Genomic DNA, 16179 nt, shown 5'->3' on the forward strand with positions numbered 1-16179 from the left:
AGGGTTTTTCGCTGACCGCGCAGTTCACTTTTGTATCCTCTGCTATCTAGCTTTAGCGGGCCTCATTTTGCTGAAACTGTTTTCATACTGCGTATGTGCTTTCCTCTCATTTCACCGTCATTATATGTGGGGGGCTGCTATTTCTGTGGGGTATTTCTCTGGAGGCAAGAGAGGTCTGTGTTTCTTCTAATAGGGGAAGTTAGATCTTCGGCTGGAGCGAGACGTCTAGGATCATCGTAGGCACGTTCCCCGGCTACTTTTATTTGTGTGTTAGGTTCAGGGTCGCGGTCAGCTCAGGTTCCATCGCCCTAGAGCTTGTTTGTATCTGTGCTTGTCCTTTAGTGATCCCCTGCCATTGGGATCATGACAGTATAACCGGCCCACAAAGTGTTAATTGTATTGGCTGAAGTAGGAGGATAAGTAGTCTGAGGAAGTTTTTTTTTTTTTTTTTCCCTCAGAGTTTGCTGCCTAGCCTTATTGCAGCCTGGCTACTTCCTCCTCCTCTTAATCTTTGAATGGCTCTGATCCCAGCTGTTTATCATGGACGTCCAGAGTTTGGCTTCCAGCCTGAATAACCTTGCCGCTAAGGTGCAAAATATACAGGATTTTGTTGTACATGCTCCTATGTCTGAACCTAGAATTCCTGTCCCAGAGTTTTTTTCTGGAGATAGATCTCGTTTTCTGAATTTTAGGAACAATTGCAAGTTGTTTCTTTCTTTGAAATCTCGCTCCTCTGGAGACCCTGCTCAGCAAGTAAAGATTATTATATCTTTCCTGCGGGGTGACCCTCAGGATTGGGCATTTGCATTGGCACCAGGGGACCCTGCGTTGCTTAATGCGGATGCGTTTTTTCTGGCATTGGGTTTGCTCTATGAGGAACCTAACCAAGAGATTCAGGCTGAAAAAGCTTTGTTGGCCCTCTCTCAGGGGCAAGATGAAGCAGAAATTTATTGTCAAAAATTTCGGAAGTGGTCGGTGCTTACTCAGTGGAATGAGTGCGCCCTGGCTGCAAGGTTCAGAGATGGCCTTTCTGAGGCCATTAAAGATATTATGGTTGGGTTCCCTGCGCCTACTGGTCTGAATGAGTCTATGACTATGGCTATTCAGATTGATTGGCGTTTACGGGAGCGCAAACCTGTGCACCATTTGGCGGTGTCGTCTGAACCGTCACCTGAGATAATGCAATGTGATAAAATTCAGTCCAGAAGTGAACGGCAAAATTATAGGCGGAAAAAAAGGTTGTGCTTTTATTGTGGTGATTCAGCTCATGTTATATCAGCATGCTCTAAACGCACAAAAAAGGTTGATAAGTCTGTTGCCATTAGTACTTTACAGTCTAAGTTCATTCTGTCTGTGACTCTGATTTGTTCATTATCATCCATTTCCGTCGATGCCTATGTGGATTCAGGCGCTGCCCTGAGTCTTATGGATTGGTCATTTGCCAATCGCTGTGGGTTTAGTCTGGAGCCTCTGGAAGTCCCTATTCCTTTGAAGGGAATTGACTCTACACCTTTGGCTATGAATAAACCTCAGTACTGGACACAAGTGACCATGCGTATGACTCCTGTTCATCAGGAGGTGATTCGCTTCCTGGTACTGTATAATTTGCATGATGTCCTAGTGCTTGGTCTGCCATGGTTACAAACTCATAATCCAGTCCTTGACTGGAAATCGATGTCTGTGTTAAGCTGGGGTTGTCAGGGGGTTCATGATGATGCACCTCCGATTTCTATCGCTTCATCTACTCCTTCTGAGATTCCTGTGTTTTTGTCTGACTATCGGGATGTTTTTGAGGAGCCTAAGCTCAGTTCGCTTCCTCCTCACAGGGATTGCGATTGTGCTATAAATTTAATTCCAGGCAGTAAATTTCCTAAAGGTCGTTTGTTCAATCTGTCAGTGCCAGAGCATACTGCTATGCGGAATTATGTTAAGGAGTCCTTGGAAAAGGGACATATCCGTCCATCTTTGTCCCCTTTGGGAGCAGGTTTTTTTTTCGTGGCCAAAAAAGATGGTTCCTTGAGGCCTTGTATAGATTATCGTCTTTTGAATAAGATTACCGTAAAATATCAGTATACTTTGCCATTGTTGACTGATTTGTTTGCTCGCATTAAGGGGGCTAAATGGTTCACTAAGATTGATCTTCGGGGTGCGTATAATCTTATACGTATAAAGCAAGGTGATGAGTGGAAAACCGCATTTAATACGCCTGAGGGCCATTTTGAGTATTTGGTAATGCCTTTCGGACTTTCTAATGCTCCTTCAGTCTTCCAGTCCTTTATGCACGATATTTTCCGTGAATATCTGGATAAATTTATGATTGTGTATTTGGATGATATTTTGGTTTTTTCTGATGACTGGGAGTCTCATGTTCAGCAGGTCAGGAAGGTGTTTCAGGTCCTGCGGGCCAATTCCTTGTTTGTAAAAGGCTCAAAGTGTCTCTTTGGAGTCCAGAAGATTTCTTTCTTGGGGTATATTTTTTCCCCTTCTACTATTGAGATGGATCCCGTCAAGGTTCAGGCTATTTGTGACTGGACGCAGCTTACATCTCTTAAGAGTCTACAGAAGTTCTTGGGCTTTGCTAATTTCTATCGTCGTTTTATAACTAATTTTTCTAGTGTTGTTAAGCCTTTGACGGATTTGACTAAGAAGGGTGCTGATGTTGCTAATTGGTCTCCTGCGGCTGTGGAGGCCTTTCAGGAACTTAAGCGCCGGTTTTCTTCTGCTCCTGTGTTGCGTCAGCCAGATGTTTCGCTCCCTTTTCAGGTTGAGGTTGATGCTTCCGAGATTGGAGCGGGGGCGGTTTTGTCACAGAGAAGCTCCGATGGCTCAGTGATGAAGCCATGCGCGTTTTTTTCTAGAAAGTTTTCGCCGGCTGAGCGGAATTATGATGTTGGTAATCGGGAACTTTTGGCCATGAAGTGGGCATTTGAGGAGTGGCGTCATTGGCTAGAGGGTGCTAGACATCGTGTGGTGGTCTTGACTGATCACAAAAATTTGATTTACCTTGAGTCTGCCAGGCGTCTGAATCCTAGACAGGCTCGTTGGTCACTGTTTTTCTCTCGTTTCAATTTTGTGGTTTCATACCTGCCAGGTTCAAAGAATGTGAAGGCGGATGCTCTTTCTAGGAGTTTTGTGCCTGACTCCCTTGGAAATTCTGAGCCCTCTGGTATCCTTAGGGATGGGGTGATTTTGTTTGCTGTCTCCCCAGACTTGCGACGTGCTTTGCAGGAGTTTCAGGCGGGTAAACCTGATCGTTGTCCGCCTGAGAGCCTGTTTGTTCCGGATAATTGGACCAGTAGAGTCATCTCCGAGGTCCATTCTTCTGCGTTGGCAGGTCATCCTGGAATATTTGGTACAAGAGACTTGGTGGCCAGGTCTTTTTGGTGGCCTTCCTTGTCGAGGGATGTGCGTTCTTTTGTGCAGTCTTGTGAGGTTTGTGCTCGGGCTAAGCCTTGCTGTTCTCGGGCCAGTGGATTGTTGTCACCTTTGCCTATCCCGAAGAGGCCTTGGACGCACATTTCCATGGACTTTATTTCGGATCTCCCTGTCTCTCAAAAAATGTCCGTCATCTGGGTTGTGTGTGATCGCTTTTCTAAAATGGTTCATCTGGTACCCTTGCCTAAGTTACCTTCCTCCTCTGAGTTGGTCCCTCTGTTTTTTCAGAATGTGGTTCGTTTGCATGGGATTCCTGAGAACATCGTTTCTGACAGGGGATCCCAGTTTGTGTCTAGATTTTGGCGGACGTTCTGTGCTAAGATGGGCATTGATTTGTCCTTTTCATCTGCATTCCATCCTCAGACGAATGGCCATACTGAACGAACTAATCAGACCTTGGAAACTTATTTAAGGTGTTTTGTTTCTGCTGATCAGGATGACTGGGTTACCTTTTTTGCCGCTGGCCGAGTTTGCCCTTAATAATCGGGCTAGTTCTGCTACCTTGGTTTCTCCTTTCTTTTGTAATTCGGGGTTTCATCCTCGTTTTTCCTCTGGTCAGGTGGAACCTTCTGATTGTCCTGGAGTGGACATGGTGGTGGATAGGTTGCATCGGATTTGGAGTCATGTGGTGGACAATTTGAAGTTGTCCCAGGAGAAGGCTCAGCAGTTTGCTAATCACCGTCGCCGCGTGGGTCCTCGACTTCTTGTTGGGGACTTGGTGTGGTTGTCTTCTCGTTTTGTTCCTATGAAGGTCTCTTCTCCTAAGTTCAAGCCTCGGTTCATCGGTCCCTATAGGATCTTGGAAATTCTTAACCCTGTGTCGTTTCGTTTGGATCTCCCGGCATCGTTTGCTAATCATAATGTATTCCATCGGTCGTTGTTGCGGAAGTATGAGGTACCTGTTGTTCCTTCGCTTGAGCCTCCTGCTCCAGTGCTGGTGGAGGGAGAATTGGAGTATGTTGTGGAGAAGATCTTGGATTCTCGTGTTTCCAGACGGAAACTCCAGTATTTGGTCAAGTGGAAGGGTTATGGTCAGGAGGATAATTCTTGGGTGGTTGCCTCGGATGTTCATGCTGATGATTTGGTTCGCGCTTTTCATAGGGCTCATCCTGGTCGCCCTGGTGGTTCTCGTGAGGGTTCGGTGACCCCTCCTCAAGGGGGGGGTACTGTTGTGAGTTCTGTTTTTGGGCTCCCTCTGGTGGTTACTGATGGTACTGGGTGACTTGTCTTTCCTGGGTCTCTGGGTTCCACCTGTTCCATCAGGATATGGGAGTTTCCTATTTAACCTGGCTTTGCTGGCATTTCCTCGCCGGTTATCAATGTATCCAGTGTGTCTTGTTACCTCTGCTCCCTGCTCCTAGAATCTTCTGGTCAAGCTAAGTTTGGATTTTCCTGTTTTGGTGTTTTGCTTTATTTGGTTTTTAGTCCAGCCTGCAGATATGTGATTATTGCTGCTGGTTGCTCTAGTGGGCTGAAATTGCTCCTCATGTACCATGAGTTGGCACATGAGTTCAAGTAATTTCAGGATGGTTTTTTGAAGGGTTTTTCGCTGACCGCGCAGTTCACTTTTGTATCCTCTGCTATCTAGCTTTAGCGGGCCTCATTTTGCTGAAACTGTTTTCATACTGCGTATGTGCTTTCCTCTCATTTCACCGTCATTATATGTGGGGGGCTGCTATTTCTGTGGGGTATTTCTCTGGAGGCAAGAGAGGTCTGTGTTTCTTCTAATAGGGGAAGTTAGATCTTCGGCTGGAGCGAGACGTCTAGGATCATCGTAGGCACGTTCCCCGGCTACTTTTATTTGTGTGTTAGGTTCAGGGTCGCGGTCAGCTCAGGTTCCATCGCCCTAGAGCTTGTTTGTATCTGTGCTTGTCCTTTAGTGATCCCCTGCCATTGGGATCATGACAGTCAACCCTTACTATCCGTCGGCATCTGAATGAAAAGGGACTGTATGGTAGGAGACCCAGGAAGACCCTACTTCTTACCCCGAGACATAAAAAAGCCAGGCTGGAGTTTGCCAAAACTTACCTGAAAAAGCCTAAAACGTTTTGGAAGAATGTTCTCTGGTCAGATGAAACAAAAGTAGAGCTTTTTGGGCAAAGGCATCAACATAGAGTTTACAGGAGAAAAAAAGAGGCATTCAAAGAAAAAAACACGGTCCCTACAGGCAAACATGGCGGAGGTTCCCTGATGTTTTGGGGTTGCTTTGCTGCCTCTGGCACTGGACTGCTTGACCGTGTGCATGGCATTATGAAGCCTGAAGACTACCAACAAATTTTGCAGCATAATGTAGGGCCCAGTGTGAGAAAACTGGGTCTCCCTCAGAGGTCATGGGTGTTCCAGCAGGACAATGACCCAAAACACATGTCACGCTCACGCCCTGACTGGTGGGCGTGAGCTCGGGGGGTTTGTGGCCCCACTGTGCCACAAACCAGACTGCCCTGGAAGGGGCGTAACTATGACAGCTGCCTGGGTTTTCACTGGAGCCTCTGATGGTGAGGTCAGGCTTGTGCAGCAGGCAGCTGCCAGGTGCTACTCCAGGGTGGTGTCTGGCTGTGGCTGCTGATCCCACTTGGGAGACAGGAACACCAGGATTGGTGCGGGCATTAGGCAGGACTGGCAGAAGAGCACGGCTGGAACTCAGACGAGTAGGCTGGCACGGCTGAGACAGAGCTGGCAGAGACACGGCAGAGAACACAGGGCTGGCAGAGACACGGCAGGAAACAGGACTGGATAGGACAGCAGGAACACAGGACTGGAAGGCAGGGCAGGAACGGCAGGACTGTCAGGAACACAGGATTGGGAGGCACGGCAGAGAACACAGGACTGGTTGATTTGGTATATGAAGGAACAGGTAGGGGCCTGTTCACACTGGAGGTGCAGGTACAGATATGTATTTTGGAGGAACAGGTAGGGACCTGTTCACACTGGAGATGCAGGTAGAAATATAAAGTTTGGAGGAACAGGTAGGGACCTGTTCACACTGGAGGTGCAGGAACAAATATGAAATATGAAGGAACAGGTAGGGACCTGTTCACACAGGAGGTGCAGGAAAGAAAACAAGCAGAAAGGAATGAGGTATGAAGAAACAGGTTGGGACCTGTTCACACAGGAGAGGAGTGCAAGACTCCAGATAGGAGTGGAAAAGCAGCAAGAGATAGCGTAGCAACAAAAGCTGAGCAGAGCCACAAAGAATGTGGAGAGAAGCTGCAGCAAGAGATACTGCAGAAGCTAAGCAGAGTGGAACCGCAAGGATTGCAGAGAGGAACTGCAGCAAGAGGTTTCTGCAGCAACGGGAGCGGAGCAGAGTAGAACGGAGCAGAACCGCAGGAGTGCGGAGCAGCGGTAAAGCCACCAAGATACAGAGCAGGCAGAGCCGCAAGAGTGCGGAGTGTAAGCAGACTGAGAACACAAGGAAAGACACAGCAGGGAAGGAAGCCACAGACAAGGAGACAGAGATAAGACTAAGTACAGACAAGGCAATGGAACAAGACACAGGGACAAAGACACAGGGACCAGGATATTCTGCCTCCTGGAGGGCGGACTACAAGATAAAGGCAATAGCACAGAGAAAAGCCTCCAGAGAGGGAGTAACTCAGAGCAGGACCTGGCAAACTCAGAAGCAAGAAACAAACTGAGCTAACACATTGCACAGGCCCAGACCACAGGGTGGAGCTGCACTATATACAGGAGGCCTCTTGATAATTGGTCAGGAACTGATTAGACAGATGCACCTGATTCCTATAAGAACCAGAGAGTTCAGGTGCCGGCCCCCTATACACATAGCCATGAGGCATGCAGAGAGCAGAGACACAGAACATGGAGCTGGCATGAAACAGAAACCACATCATGACCTGGAGCAGTGGGTAAGATAGTGTGAGAGATGTGAGGCCATGACGTGATGCCAGCAGAGTTGTTACAACACACTTCAAAAAGCACTAGAAAATGGTTTGAGAGAAAGCATTGGAGACTTCTAAGGTGGCCAGCAATGAGTCCAGACCTGAATCCCATAGAACACCTGTGGAGAGATCTAAAAATGGCAGTTTGGAGAAGGCACCCTTCAAATATCAGGGACCTGGAGCAGTTTGCCAAAGAAGAATGGTCTAAAATTCCAGCAGTGCATTGTAAGAAACTCATTGATGGTTACCGGAAGCAGTTGGTCGCAGTTATTTTGGCTAAAGGTTGTGCAACCAAGTATTAGGCTGAGGGTGCCAATTCTTTTGTCTGGCCTATTTTTGGAGTTTTGTGTGAAATGATCAATGTTTTGCTTTTTGCTTCATTCTCTTGTGTTTTTTCATTTAAGACAAATTAAATGAAGATAATAATACCAAATAATTTGTGTTTGCAATCATTTTCAGGAAGAAAATGAGTATTATCTGACAGAATTGCAGGGGTGTCAATACTTTTGGCCATGACTGTATATATTACGTGGCCAGTGTTATACACTGCTTGGGCTGTGTAATATACCGCGTGGCTGCTATATACTACCTGGCCAGTGTTATATACTGCGTGGCCTGTGTTATATATTACGTGGCCAGTGTTATATACTGCGTGGCCTGTGTTATATACTACGTCGCCTGTGTTATATACTGCGTGGCTGCTATATACTGCGTGGGCTGTGTTATATAGTACGTGAGCTGTGTTATATACTGTTTGGGCTGTGTTATATATTGCGTGGCCTGTATTAACGCATCAGGTATTCTACAATATGTATGTATGTTTGTATATAGCAGCCACATAGTATATAGCACATGCCACATCGTATTTGTCTGCTATATACTACATGGCTCCTATATACTACGTGGCCTGTGCTATATACTATGTTCCTGCTATGTACATACATACATACGTTTTCTAGAATACCCGATGCGTTAGAATTGGGCCACCATCTAGTATATATATATATATATATATATATATATATACACACATATATACACATACATACATATACATATACAGTATATATATATATATATATATATATATTTCCTTATGTTGTTTCAAACTTTATACAGTGAGCAGTTGAACCCTTTTCTACCTTGCTTCTACTAGCGGTTTGTGTAGGATGCTTTGCCCCGAACTGATTTACGGTACATGTCCTGTTGGAGTTGCAGTTCCTCAGCTCCTCTCACCCTGGAGAGCCTTTACTCTGCTTTCTACTACACTTTAGAGACTGGGAGGACACCCTGCACACCCTGTAGTGTTTTATGTCATTTAGATCTACCTCAATGGGAATTCTTTGTACATGGATTTAATGTTTACTGTATTATGTCTAACGTGTTAAAAAGGGTAATGTGTCATGCCTCAGTAATTACCGTATACATTTATATTAATTTACTTTTTATCCAATATAGATGCAGAATACAGTTACATGGCTTTGATGGATGCAGATTATAGAAGGCACCCAAAAAATAAATATATTTCCAATATGATAAATTATACAGTGGATGTGCAGTGGACACAGTGCCTCTATTGGCATAATAAAGAATGGAATTTGAAAGACTGCACTCCTCAAAAAGGAAGCACAGCCACAGGGTTTACTTGCAGGTTTGTGGAAACCCCTCAGCTCTACTTTACACATAGTAGCATTTATTAGCATTTTTATTTGGATGCTTGCACATGTTATTAGAGAATCACTTTAAATGATATAGCATTATGTAGAAAGTATGTACTGTAATTACTTATTAAGGTGTTATTTTTGTGGGAATAACTTCCAGATCTAGGCATCCAACGATAATGGCCAGGTAAACTGCGCTATGCTGTTTACCTAAAATCCATAGGAATGAATGGAAGCCATGCCATTAGCTCTCTTTGCTGTGCATTGCTGTTTCTGTATTGTCTATTCCTTTCCTTGGGAATTACACAAACAGTGTAGTGCAGCTGCTCTCTGCTATTTTCATAGCCCTGCCCAAATGTAGTATTTCCCATCTTGGTCAAGATTATCTATTTTGCAAACTCTATGAATGGCAAGTATTATAATATTTTACTATATGTTGTAGCATTAAATTGAAACATTAACTTGGATTTTCCTGCAAAAATAAATGGTATGCTTAGGTTTAGATAATTTTGGTTAGAGGTTAAACACATTATAAGCTAGAATTGTGCTAATTTACTGCTTTCGAATAGTGCTGCTTGATTACAATGAAATGACTTTTCTTTTGTATTGTTAGCTGTAAACATCTAGGTTTGTACACCACTGCAAACAGACAAGTTTTATCTCACCTTCTCATTGAAGATATCGAACAGTTTTTAAGGTAAATGTGTATTTGAAATTCAGTGAAATCTTTCACACACTGTAAGCTTACTTTTATTTCCTTCTAGAAGAAAATAGCTCACCGCAAGATGAAGGGTCATTTGTAGTAGCCTGTTAGAGAGAGACGTAGGGTGTGCATATACAGCCATGGCCGATAGTCTTGGCACCATTGACATTGTTCCAAAAAATAAAGTGTTTCTCCTACAAAATTATTGCAATTGCACATGTACATTACTTTATATGCATTCGAACAACACAAAAAATGCAAAAAAAAGGTAAATTGAAAATAATTTCCCACAAGACCCCAAAAATGTGCCTAATTTCACACAAAACCCTTCACTTATTGAATATCAGTATATTCTGTAGAAATTGCATAGCAAATTTTGGGCTCAGTTTTCTACTGCTGTAACCCTTTGTGAAAAAAAAATTGGGGATAAAGTAACACTCTCCTTTAAAAAAAAAAAACATAATTTTTCACGTTTTCATTCCACTTTGCATTAATTCTGTACAGCACCTGAAGTGATAACAAATTTCCTGAATGCAGTTTTCAGTACTTTAAAGGGTGCCGTTTTTAAAATAGGGTCTTATTTGAGGGTGACTTTCAAACCAAAATGATCCCTAAACAAAAGATAGGTTTTGTGAATTTCATTAAAAAATTGCTGTTAAACCGTACACGTACACGCTGATGACACATGGATGACATCCATGTGTCGTCAAGCCTAGGGGATAGTAATGGAAAGGTGCCTATCAGACATCCCCATTTCTAACCCCGTAGTCAAAATTACATTAACTTTTAACCTTTTTAATATCCTAAAAGAAGACATTTTGCAAAGGAAAATGATATAAAGTAGACTTATTTAAAATTATGTTAATTAACTATTTTGTGTGCTGTGACTATTTGCTCTAGGGGTATTAAAAACAAAATTTACGGTAATTACCAAATATCCAACATTTACATAAATAAATGCCAAACATATACAAGTTGCCAAAAATGATATTCAGTAGCATTACAGAGTTATTACAGTTTAAAATAACATGTCAGATTTGAAAAATGTGGACTTGTCAGGAAGGAGAAAACCGGCTTTGGCAGTAAGGGGTAAATTTTTCCCATTGAAGATGATAATAACCTTTCCATATTCTTGGTCCTCATGAGACCAAGGCCCCCTTCACATGTCAGTGTCTCTAGTACGTGGTGACAGTTTTTACACGTACTGGAGACACTTACACTTGTAGACCCATTCAAATCTATGGGTCTACGCACATGTCAATGTGTGTGCCTTATATCCGTGTGCAAAACACATGTACGTTTTTTGCTGGCAGCACAGTCCGCAATACATTTTGCAAATGTGCACACTGATGAGACATGGATGACATCCATGTGTCATCCGTATGACATGTACCGGCGCCTGGAAAAAGCTTTACAGTTTGCTCTGTTCCCAGGAGTCGACTCTCATCATTGCTGCCTGGTCTCCTTGCGATCAGCTGATGAAAGTTGGAGTCAACACCCACAGTATCTTTATTGTGTGCATTAGATAAATTAATTAATTAATTTAAAAACGTCATATGGTCCCCCTTAATTTTCCTATCCAGCTGAGGGAAAGTATACAGCTGGGGGCTGGTGTTACTATTCTAGGAAGGGGCCAATGTCCATAAAGGTTCCCAGACTAATAATAACAGCTCACATCTATTTGCTTAGCCTTCAATGGTTATTATAGGGGACCATCGAAACAATGACATTGGGTCCCCCCTTATTTTTACTAAGCAAAGGTTCCCAGCCTATTAATAACAGCTCAATGCTGTTTGCTTAGCCTTTACTGGTTAGTAAAAGAGGGCCCCCAAAAAAATGATGTGGGGTCCCCCCTATTTTTACTAACCAGAAAAGGCTAAACAGACAGCTGTGGGCTGATATTAATAGGCTGGGAAGGGGGCCATGGATATTGGCCCTCTCCCAGACTAAAAGCACCAGCCTTCAGCCACCCCTGAAATGGGGCATCCATTAGATGCTCCAATTTTGTTTCTTAGCCTCCTCTCTTTCTACTTGCCCTGGTGGGGTATTGAGGTTGATGTCAGCTGTTTTATATCCGTTGACATCAAGCCTAGGGGGGCAGCACGGTGGCTCAGTGGTTAGCACAGCAGCCTTGCAGCGCTGGAGTCCTGGGTTCAAACCCCATCAAGGACAACATCTGCAAAGAGTTTGTATGTTCCCTCCGTGTTTGCGTGGGTTTCCTCCGGGTACTCCGGTTTCCTCCCACATTCCAAAGACATACTGATAGGGAATTTAGATTGTGAGCCCCAACGGGGACAGCGATGATAATGTGTGCAAACTGTAAAGCGCTGCGGAATATGTTAGCGCTATATAAAAATAAAGATTATTATTATTATTATTAGGGGATAATAATTGAGATTTGTCTATCAGACAACTCTATTTCTAACCCATAGTGAAAATTTATAAAGACACACACAAAAGAAGTCCTTTAATTATACAAATCATCTCTATTTTGGGGGTGGCTGAGGGCTAGTGTTCTTAGTCTGCAAGGGGTTCAATATCCATAGCCCCTTTCCAGCCTATTAATATCAACCCACGGCTGTCTGTATAGCCTGTGCTGGTTAGTAAAAATAGGGAGGACCCCACATCATTTTTTGGGGGGCCCTCTTTTAATAACCAGTAAAGGCTAAGCAAACAACATAGAGTGGTTATTAATAGGCTGGCAACCTTTATGACTATTGGCCCCTTCCAAGAATATTAACACCAGCCCCCTGCAGTCTGCTTTCCCTTAGCTGGAAAATTAAGGGGGACCCTGACATTTTTTTAAATTTATTTATTTAATACATGCAATAGACAGACAACTGGTGCTGTCTCCAACACTCATCAGCGTTGCCTGGTCATGCTGATCGCATTGAGACCAAGTGATGTTAATGAGATTCGTATTCGGCATCCGTCGTCTGAGAACAGCGCTAACTACACTGCTTTTCCCAGACTCTGGTACATGTCACATTTATGGTGCACAAGGATGGCACATGGATGTTACACATGAACACGGATAGCATAGGTACTGATTTTCTCTGTACCGGAAATATCAGGAAGTGAGAAAGAGGTGTAAGCCAGAGTTCTGGTTAGTTGTGGAAAAGGGAATGAAAAGGGTTATAGATAAAGTCTGCAGTGCCTTTATGTGACTACAGACTTGTGAATTCTCAAATGTCGGTGCTAGTAGCAGGTATGTGCATGACCACAAGTATGCGATTTGCATACATGTGGTTGCATGCCAACTAGACTTGCAAGTAGATTGAGCAAGGCTGGACACGTCTAGTTGGAATGTGGCCAGTAGTATGCACATCACATACTGGTGGTCACATGATCAGTCCAGGAGGAGAAAGAAGCGTATTTCTCTGATAAGTTATGATACAAAGTCTTCTATTGAATTATGAAATAAAAACCCATAACAAAGTTAATACATATACTGTATATTGCCTAAATACATGTTTAATTGTGTTGAAAAATGGCACTTTGGAAAAAAATACAGCTTCGTTCCTACAAAAAAAAAAAACAAGAGCTCATACTGTAAAACTTACGATAAGTGAAAAAAAAGTTTGGGCTGTTACAACTATGAATGATTGAAAAAGAAAATTATGTGATTGTCTGTTCATGTGCATCAGAAAAATGTCATTTTGTATATACATATATTATATGTTTGTGCCTAATTTATATACTGTACAACTGTTCCTTTGCTAGTTTTTTGTAAATGCGTATATAATGTGCAAATGCTTGGGTAATGTATTGTGCTTATGTTATACATGTGTGCTTAATGGCTTTGATGGAAGGTGTGGGTCCAGACACAAGTCCTACACATGGGCCTTTCAGTGCCAGTGTCTGCCCCAGGTGTTAGGGGTCGAGTTCCCGCTTCTGCACAGGGGGAATCTTGGGCCGTTTCTGCTGCGGTCTCCCATTCTTCTCCTGCTGCAGTGGAACCTGCTCAGCAGAGACGTCGGTCCTTGCGTCTGGCTCAGTCTAACTCTGTGCTTAGGCTTGTTGTTGCTTCTCCAGCTTTTGCCATTAAAGCCAGTGCTGGGCAGCAGTGAGCAGACGCTTTTTGGACTAAGTCCTGCTTTTTCCCTTCTGAGCATGCCCAGGGTGAGATCTACCGTTGGAGATCGAGGGTCACATGCTCAGATGCTGCAGCGGTTCCCATTGGTCCTCCTGGAGGGTCCTGAAAGGGCTAACATCTGTGGCAGCTGCCCATTGGTCCTTTATTGGAAGGTCCTGAACGTACTGCAGCTATATAAGCTTTGCATGACCGCACGGCCATGCGCTAGTGTACAATTGTATACGTGTGTTTGTTGTGAGTGCAAGTCGTTCATTAAATACCCCTACCCTATTGTATGACTGTTCGCGTAAGGTGTATGGCTGCTATCTAGCGCCCGACTAACCACTAAATGTGTCACACACGAATCAGCATCCATTGCTGTGACTGCCAGTGCGGCGCCACATGCCTTTAGTGCGCTTCCTGACCCACGTCTGGGTGCTTAGTGGTGAACACTTTATTGTGCCATAGGTGAACCTATGGCACAATAAAGTGTTTCTTCTCTTCACCTGGATTGGATGCTGTCCTTCACTTCAATACGTTGGTATGTACCTCTCCACTTGGGTCCTGTGGAGTTAGGAAGAGCAACCACTTTATGCTGCAGTAGTGCTGTCGGCCGCCATTACATTATTTGGGTGCTTAGTGGTGTCTGCCAGCACGGCACAGTTCGCACTTCGGTGCTCTATCTAAATCAGTTTCCTAACACACCCAGTTGCGGTGTTGTGCGCAAGTAGTCTGTACGGACTTCAACCCTGAGTCTTGGGATTGAGTTCGCTGACTCCTTGCTTGCACTCTTTAGTGCGGTATTGCGGACCTGTAGCTTTACAGGGTTCGCTTCCACCACCATATCACGCTGCCATTTACTAGCAGCAGGTTTTCACCTGCACGGTGGACCCCGGACTGTGAACACACCTATTAATATTTCATCTTATACTTGGTGCGTTCCGCCAGTCCTAACAGAACACTAGCGCCAGGGTCTGGCTAGTAAATGGCGGACGATCAGCGTTTACAGCGGTACATCCAGCAGCTGGAGGGAAGGTTGGCGGCTCTAGAGCGTTCAACCTCAGCTGTGGATGTCACTGCTGTCGCTGTTCAGGCTGCAAGTGTAGCCGCAGCCAGTTTGTCCGCTGCCACCCCTGCTCCGACTTTATCCCATCTCCCGCTTCCTGACAAGTTTGCTGGTGACGGTAAACAATGTTGCGGATTCGTGAGCCAGTGCTCCATACACCTAGAGCTCTTGGTGTCACGTTTCCCTACGGAACGGGCGAGAGTGGGATTTATTCTATCTCTCTTGTCGGGCAGGGAGTTGGAGTGGGCAACGCCACTTTGGGAGCGTGATGATCGTGTGGTACAGAGCGCTCCTCTCTTCCTGGATGCTCTGAAGCAGGTCTTTTTAGGACCTTGTGTTACCCACGATACTGCGCTCCAGTTGTTGACCATTACTCAGGGCTCGTCCGTGATCAGCCAGTTTGCCGTCCAGTTCCAGACTCTAGCTTCAGAGTTAGAGTGGCCAGACAAAGTTCTAATTCCGGTGTTCTGGAAGGGTCTGGCAGATCACGTGAAGGACGCCTTGGCCACCAGGGAGATACCTGCCACCCTGGAGGAGCTTATTTCTGTATCAACCCGCATCGACCTCCGTTTTCACGAGCGGAGGTTAGAGCGGACCCAGTGTAGCCAGAGGTTTCGGCTGGCTCCCACCTTCGCCAGACCTCTTGAATCTCTTGTCTTGGCGTCCGACTCCCATGAGGCCATGGAGGTTTCTCGAGGGGGACCTAAGTCTCAGGCCGCTCGAGTACCCGTGGTTTGTAAAAACTGTCATCAACTAGGACATTACGCCAATAAATGTCCACGGCGGTCGGGAAACGATCGGGTCTAGTAACCATTGGGGGAGGTTCACTAGACACAGCTGCATTTTCCTCCAAACTGTCCTTTAAAGGGACAATCCTGTTTGACTCATCCACTCTAACAGTCGAGCTTTGTGTGGATTCAGGAGCAGAGGGAAACTTCATGTCCTCTGCTTTTGCTCTGCGCCACACTATACCACTAATAATGCTCGCCAAACCTGTAACAGATAGAGTTGTGAATGGGGCGACACTTCCACTGCAAATCACACACCAGACTGTTCCATTCTCGTTGTCCATGTCCCCTTCCCACCAGGAGATTATTTCCCTTCTTGTCCTTCCCGAGTGAATGGATGAGATTTTGCTGGGAATACCCTGGCTCCGTTTCCACTCCCCACATATTGAGTGGTCCTCAGGGAGAATATTGGGTTGGAGTAAGTCTTGTATGGGCAGGTGTGTGAGTGAGTGTGTACAGGTTTCTACTACCGAGGTACCCGCAGACCTTTCTTCTCTTCCCAAGTGCTATTGGTGCTATGCTGACGTATTCTCTAAAAAGGCTCAGAGACTC

General features: G+C 44.7%; 1 protein-coding gene across 1 annotated transcript in view; it reads left to right on the top strand.

Moving 5' to 3' along the window:
* The window catches only part of PKD1L1 (polycystin 1 like 1, transient receptor potential channel interacting), a 528440-nt gene that overhangs the window by 182842 nt on the left and 329419 nt on the right, over positions 1-16179 (top strand). Inside the window, exons 24-25 of the mRNA XM_069732261.1 lie at positions 8793-8985; positions 9609-9692. Of these exons, the coding sequence (XP_069588362.1) occupies positions 8793-8985; positions 9609-9692 (277 nt within the window). The remainder of the gene's footprint in view (positions 1-8792; positions 8986-9608; positions 9693-16179) is intronic.

Source organism: Ranitomeya imitator, chromosome 6 (genome assembly GCF_032444005.1).
Source record: "Ranitomeya imitator isolate aRanImi1 chromosome 6, aRanImi1.pri, whole genome shotgun sequence".
NCBI lineage: Eukaryota > Metazoa > Chordata > Amphibia > Anura > Dendrobatidae > Ranitomeya > Ranitomeya imitator.